Source organism: Entamoeba nuttalli, assembly GCF_000257125.1.
Source record: "Entamoeba nuttalli P19 unplaced genomic scaffold asmbl_8880, whole genome shotgun sequence".
In the NCBI taxonomy this organism is placed as follows: domain Eukaryota; phylum Evosea; order Mastigamoebida; family Endamoebidae; genus Entamoeba; species Entamoeba nuttalli.
Genome location: NW_008579346.1, coordinates 1 through 6,205, shown reverse-complemented (window position 1 = coordinate 6,205; position 6,205 = coordinate 1). Strand labels below are relative to the sequence as shown.

General features: G+C 24.4%; 5 protein-coding genes across 5 annotated transcripts; 1 reads left to right on the top strand and 4 right to left on the bottom strand.

The window, feature by feature from the left end:
• Positions 1-902: 902 nt before the first annotated feature.
• On the bottom strand, positions 903-1,565 carry ENU1_190330 (transmembrane protein tmp21, putative; the record flags this gene model as incomplete). Its single annotated transcript, XM_008861797.1, has 2 exons — positions 903-1,021; positions 1,073-1,565. 2 exons carry the CDS (start codon positions 1,563-1,565, stop codon positions 903-905), a joined length of 612 nt encoding a protein of 203 aa, XP_008860019.1.
• A 728-nt stretch (positions 1,566-2,293) lies between these two features.
• ENU1_190320 (hypothetical protein) lies at positions 2,294-2,614 on the bottom strand (the record flags this gene model as incomplete). Its single annotated transcript, XM_008861796.1, has 1 exon — positions 2,294-2,614. The coding sequence occupies one exon, from the start codon at positions 2,612-2,614 to the stop codon at positions 2,294-2,296; it is 321 nt and encodes a 106-aa protein (XP_008860018.1).
• Positions 2,615-2,948: 334 nt separating this feature from the next.
• Positions 2,949-3,749, bottom strand: ENU1_190310 (SPRY domain containing protein; the record flags this gene model as incomplete). Its single annotated transcript, XM_008861795.1, has 1 exon — positions 2,949-3,749. The coding sequence occupies one exon, from the start codon at positions 3,747-3,749 to the stop codon at positions 2,949-2,951; it is 801 nt and encodes a 266-aa protein (XP_008860017.1).
• Positions 3,750-4,005: 256 nt separating this feature from the next.
• Positions 4,006-4,707, bottom strand: ENU1_190300 (hypothetical protein; the record flags this gene model as incomplete). Its single annotated transcript, XM_008861794.1, has 1 exon — positions 4,006-4,707. One exon carries the CDS (start codon positions 4,705-4,707, stop codon positions 4,006-4,008), a length of 702 nt encoding a protein of 233 aa, XP_008860016.1.
• Positions 4,708-5,662: 955 nt separating this feature from the next.
• ENU1_190290 (hypothetical protein) lies at positions 5,663-6,188 on the top strand (the record flags this gene model as incomplete). Its single annotated transcript, XM_008861793.1, has 1 exon — positions 5,663-6,188. A coding segment is annotated over one exon (526 nt), but the record flags the coding sequence as incomplete, so codon positions are not given.
• Between the last annotated feature and the right edge of the window lie 17 nt (positions 6,189-6,205).

Below are 6,205 nucleotides of genomic sequence, written 5' to 3'. Positions count from 1 at the left end.
TCAACAAATCATCATTGAACTTCTCTTAATCATTTTTTTTCAAGATTCGTTTCATTCTGTTCACTCTTTAACACTTCAATTTCTCAGTATGAAAATACAAAATTAATTTAATTTATTTCAATATCATTTATTTTGTAATATAATTATATAACAATAATTATAGTAATGGTTAATCATTAATACTATTCACTTTGTATTGAATGTGACTATTAAAATATGAAGTAAATAAATGACTCATTGACATTGATATTTATTAATAAAGAAATAAGTATAACACAACATTACCAATAGAATTATTAACATCAATAAGAATAATACAATCATGAAAATTACAAATAAATTTAAATTATAAAATAAGACAGAAATATGAATTAGAAACAATATTATATAACAATATTATTTTTTAAATAAACACTTGAGACATTTCCCTGATCAAATTTTATTATTATTACCATTTTCTTTTCATTTTGTTTTGTGGTAATGGTTATGAGACTCTTTGAAACTTTGTGTTAAAATAAAAAAGAGTTTTTAACTGAGTTGATAATAAAAAGTCTTATAAATAATTTATTTGTTTCATAAACAAATTGTAAGACTCAATGTAGTAGTACAACATATAAACAATATCACTGAAACAAAAAAACTTATTGAATAAATTTAAAATATTTAAAATAATAAAATGGTTTTAACAGTCAAATCAAATTAGTTAATGTAGCACTTCCAAACACTCATTCTCTGCTTTATGGATTAATTTGGTTTCTTCAATGAAAGATTGTTTCTTTTCTAAGATAGTTTTCTTTACTTCTTCTGGTGTTTTATCAAAATGGTTTTTTGTTGCTCACTAATTATTTGTTCATAACAACAATATAAAAAACATAAAACTAAAAAAAAATAAAAAACTTGATTTAAACTAATTTTCTTCTCAAAAAGAATTGTTTCATTGAACGAAGTTGATAAAGAGTACTTCCAATAACAGCACAAATAACAAGAATCATCATCCACAATGTCATAGAATTTGTTGCCTCTAAAGACATGAGCAAAGAGGAACTTTTTTAAAATGAAAAGAAGAACAAACCATTTAAACCACGACGAGTGTCATATAATTTTTTACATTTATCTACATACTCTTTAATAGCTTCAGAATTTTTTAAAGCATCATCTACTTTATCTGATACAGTATCTATCTTATCTTTACCAACAAAATTATTTTCAACTTTACCTGTTTCAAAGTTTATTTCAACTCTTACAGGATCAATTCCACGAGAATTTGCAGAATCAATAACACAGAAATATAACTTGTCAAGATCTTCGTTGTACAATGCACCAAACTCTCTTGGTTTTTTTGTGTCATCAAAATCAGCACTGAAAATCTCGGTTCTGTCTTTTTCTCCTCTAAAAATTTTAAATACAACTTGTCTTTTATCTAATGATTGTCCTTCAGCTAATCTGTATGTTCCTGCTGCCCTTTCTTTATCAAATCCTTCATCTGAAATGCACCGAAATCCATTTGTTGGAACCTCCATAATAAATCCTATTGAAAGTTGGATGAAGAAGATAAGTGCAAACATGTTTTATAAAAATTTCAGTTCGCCTCAACTAAGTCATTCTTTTTTATTATTTTAACTATTCATTTTAGTATTAATTAAATAACTTTTTTTAAATAAACATTGTTATTAAAAACAAATTTATATTATGTTATTTTTTTGTTATTTTTTAAACACAACATCAATCTATATTTAGAGTATTGAAATAAACATGAAGTTAAGAGAAACTCCACTGAATTGTTTTATTGAAAATCAATCCAAATTATGGAAATAATGAAGGAAGAAAAGGTTCTAATTTAATTAAATGTTAACCTCCTTTACGATTATTTGTTCTCATTAAGTTATAAATAAATATTTACTACCACTCATTCCTTTTATTAGAGAGTTGATGTGTTATATACTACAACATGTTTTATTCGTATTAATAACCCAATTGTTAAATACAAAAACTTTTTATTTATATAATTTTTTATGAATATTTAGAATATTATCTTTATCAAAAATATTCAAAAACCTTTCGATATTCTTCAGCTGTATTTGACTATGATAATAGTAGTTATAATGACAGCAATCCTTTTAATAATAAGAAAAAGTAATTCATAATCCTGATATTCATATGCTTTAAACTCAATAAAAAACTAATTTAGTTGGCACAACGTCATTTGTCTTCGTAATACTCAAATCATAAACATTCTTGAGAAAAATTAAGATAAATAAAGAACAATGAATAAAAATATTAATCAAAAATACTATTATACATTAATTGAGCTTTTATTTGAGAATGTAGCACTTATAGGGGTTGGTTCTGTGCTTGTGTTCATACAATAGTTAAGTAAATCATAACGATCTTCAAATTGTTGATCACCAACTTGAATGGCTGTTTCTTTTGGTGATTGTATTGGAGACCAGCTTTGAGTTCTTCTCTTGTTTCTAAGTTTTTTAAGTTGATTCATATAATTTTGAATACTCTCTGAATCATCTTTAGCTTTCTTATGGATGCTAATAACTTTATTTACATTTAAAACTTCAATTGTTTTATAATTCTGTTGTTTACAGCTAGCTGTTCTGCTCATTGTAATTTCTAGATGAAATATAATCTGGCTTATATAATTTTTGGATAACTACTTTAAATCTTACAAATAAACTCTATGATTTTAATACTCTCTAATACGACAAAATCATTTGTCTTTAGTTGTTTTAAGCTCATAAAGATTTCTCATATTCATAAGAAATGACTCTAAAAAAGTAATGGTGATCTATTTTTGTTTTCACAGAATTTATTTTTATTTTTCTTTCAAAAAAAAAATGGAATTTTTTCGCTATTATTTTTATTTATAGATCAGAAAAAAACTCGTGGTTTTAAAACAAAAAATTTAATAAAAAGACGAAATAAAACGATTAATTAAATTAAAAACTCTTAACGAAAGGAGTTTCTCCGAAATTTGTCGTGAACTGAGTAAACCCAGAGGGTTGAATTGCTGGATACCAGTCACTAAATACAGTTGATACTTGAACTATCTTCTTGCCATTCAATGTGAAATAAACCTTACTCTCTTGGGCATCATAACCACATCCAATAACATCATTTGATTTCCAAGCACGAGCTATCTTTTTTTTCCATCCATTAGCAAGTAATAAAGTACCATTTGAATCAAAACCAATACTTTCTTTTTCTTGTCCTATTGGAACTTTTTCTTTATAAGTTAAAGATGAAACAACTCCAAAGCTTATCAACTTTGGTGGAGCAGATTGAATTGAAATTTCAAAGTATTGATGGTTAGTAATTAGAAGTACTACATGACTTAAATTATTTATCATAATTGGTTTCTTTTCCTTATTCCATTTCTTAGATGAAATTAAAACACCATTTTTATTTGGAATAAGAACAGTTGAAACATACTCTTTCAATACAAATTCTTCAAAAATTTCTTTCCATTTTGTTTCTTTTTCTTTGACAACCATCTTATTAATATGTAATTTATTAGCAATGATTGGTGCGTAGTCATTGTCTTCTTTTATTCCTTCTTCAATACATTTCAGTTGTTTAATACTCTGTATTTCTTTTTCTAGACTATTTATTTTTTCATCACGTTTACGAAGTTCTTTACTAAATTCTATGTATTGAATTTGAATCAAATAGCTTAAATCCTCAATTTTTTGATTTAATGTGTTGATTATTTTTCCAAGGTCGTTGGTTTGTTTTTCCATTTTTTGATAGATCTAGGTCTATGAGGAAGTTTAAAGAACTAATGCCTTTTCGTTTCAATTCTTCATTAGTTATTAATTTGTTCTTAAAGGATATGACTTTAATTAATCTCATTTTTATTCTTCATAAAAATTATCTTTTTTTTAATTTACAAATATTATTTTTATTATAAAAAAATAATCAATATCTTAGACAAAATAATTCAATCATCATTATAAAAATTCATTCGGCTTGATTTATCCGTTTCTTTAAGATTCATTATTTTTTATTTTGGTGTGGTCTTGGTTTTGCCTCTTGTTGATGTTTTTTATAGGATTTAAAATCTTTTTTGCTTTGATACTTGAAATTCTTTTTGTCATAAAAAGAATGCTGCTGCTTTATTCCTCCAGTTTTTTCTTCAAATTCTTTTAGTTTTTTATTTAATTCATTGAGTTTATCAGTATTACCTTTGTTATTCGAGTCATTTAATTGATTAATAAGAGTAACAATTTCATCTAATTCTTTTGGTTTATCTTTTGATTTATCTTTTAGTTTATCTTTTGATTTATCTTTTAGTTTGTCTTTTGGTTTATCTTTTAATCTACTTCTAAACTCATCGTTTGATACATCCCTTAATCTGGATTTGAAATCATCACTTATTTTGTCTTTTGATTTAATTTCTTGTTCTTTAGAAATATATTCTTGACAAGCTTTATTAAATGATTCTTCAATTGGGGATAATGGAACAAAACCGAGTCTTAATGCGCTAATCTTTCTATTTGGTTCAATTTCTTTACCATCTAATGCTTCTATTATTTTTTTTATTTCTTTTTTTTTTGTTGCCCCAACAATTCCAATACTTTGTTTATTCATTTTTAATATCCTTTTTACTTCATTAATTTTTCCATATGGTTGTAATAATGTTTTTAATTCATCTTCATTAATGTCTTGTTTTAAATTGAATATAGCAACATCAGTCATATTTTATCTATTTACTAATTTCCTTTTTTAAGTTGTTATAACTTAAAATTAGGTTTTATTACTTTCCTATTAAATTTAATGGTTTTATTATAAATTAATATTTAAATTTTATTTATTTTCTTTTCTTCCTCTTGAAACAATCAATACCATTATTAAATAATACATATGATTCCTTCTGTTCAATAAAAATCTTCTTAAGTGTTATAACTTTGGTTATTTAGTGTTTTTTTTTCTTTATTAAATGAACAGACTAATTTTTCAGAAGAAGATAGTCACAATATATTACTATTAGGTGGTAAAAAAAATTTCCTTTCTTATTATTTAGTATTTATATTAATTTATTTTCATTCCTGTTTTTCTCAATATTACCATTTTACAGTAATTTATAATGACAAAATAAATGGTCATTTTAGTTATTGTTGTTTATTTTATATAAATTCTTTTATGTTTATGAATGGTTTGAATTTATTACAATTTTTAAAGCTAGATAGTTTATAGAAAGAAATATTAATTGTTCTATCAACACTCTCAGTGACTTTGTTTATATTGTTTTAATCACTTTGGTTGTATTATATAAGTTTTTTTTGACTTAGAGTTAGAAAATAAACTCCGTTTTATTTTAGAAGAGAATAAGTATGGATTTTCTTTATTTTAATATCTCTATTAGTGTAAATAATTTTTTCCTGTTTTTTATCATAAATATTATAGATAAAGAAAAAGAAGGATTAAATATTATGTCATTAAATAGATAATACACCAACGTATCTTTGAAAAGTAATGATAACATTTCAGGGATTTCATCTATTTTGACTTTGTATTTACTGAAGAAATGAAGATAGATTAGATTTTTCTCTTTGGATTAGGTGTTATTCCATAATATTAGTATTGAGTTAAATTGAATTAATAATTTTTTTTAATAAAAAAAATTTATTATTTTCATAGAAACACCATTTGAATGTCACGTGTTGAAAGAGATCAAGAAGAAATTCTCCCTCCCACTTTTACTTCCTATGAAAAGTATTGTAATGAGCTTAATAATTTTCTTAGTCAATATGAATATTTGTTTGTAGGAAATACTTATGATGAAAATCATGAATTATTGTCTGCCACTAAAAGCGTTCATTGGATGATAACTGATCATTATCGTAATCTTCCAACTGAATGGATAAAAGAATATTATGAACCATTAGAACATTATCTTCAAACACATCCTGAACACTCAAAAGAGGTTTATTGTTATCTGATGAATATAACAACTGATGTTATGCCATCTGTTGTTCTTCCACCAAAAGTTGATAAAGACGTAGTAAATTATTTAGCCTCTAATTATCCTTTACCTGTTTCTCTTCAACAATTTATTGATACTTGTAGAAAATTAACACCAACATTTAAAATTGCTGAAATGGATAGAATTCAAGACCCAACTACAAATAGTTGGTTTGTTGTTGATTTAAAAGGAAATTCTCAACCAATTGATTTATGTTTAATGAAACAAAAG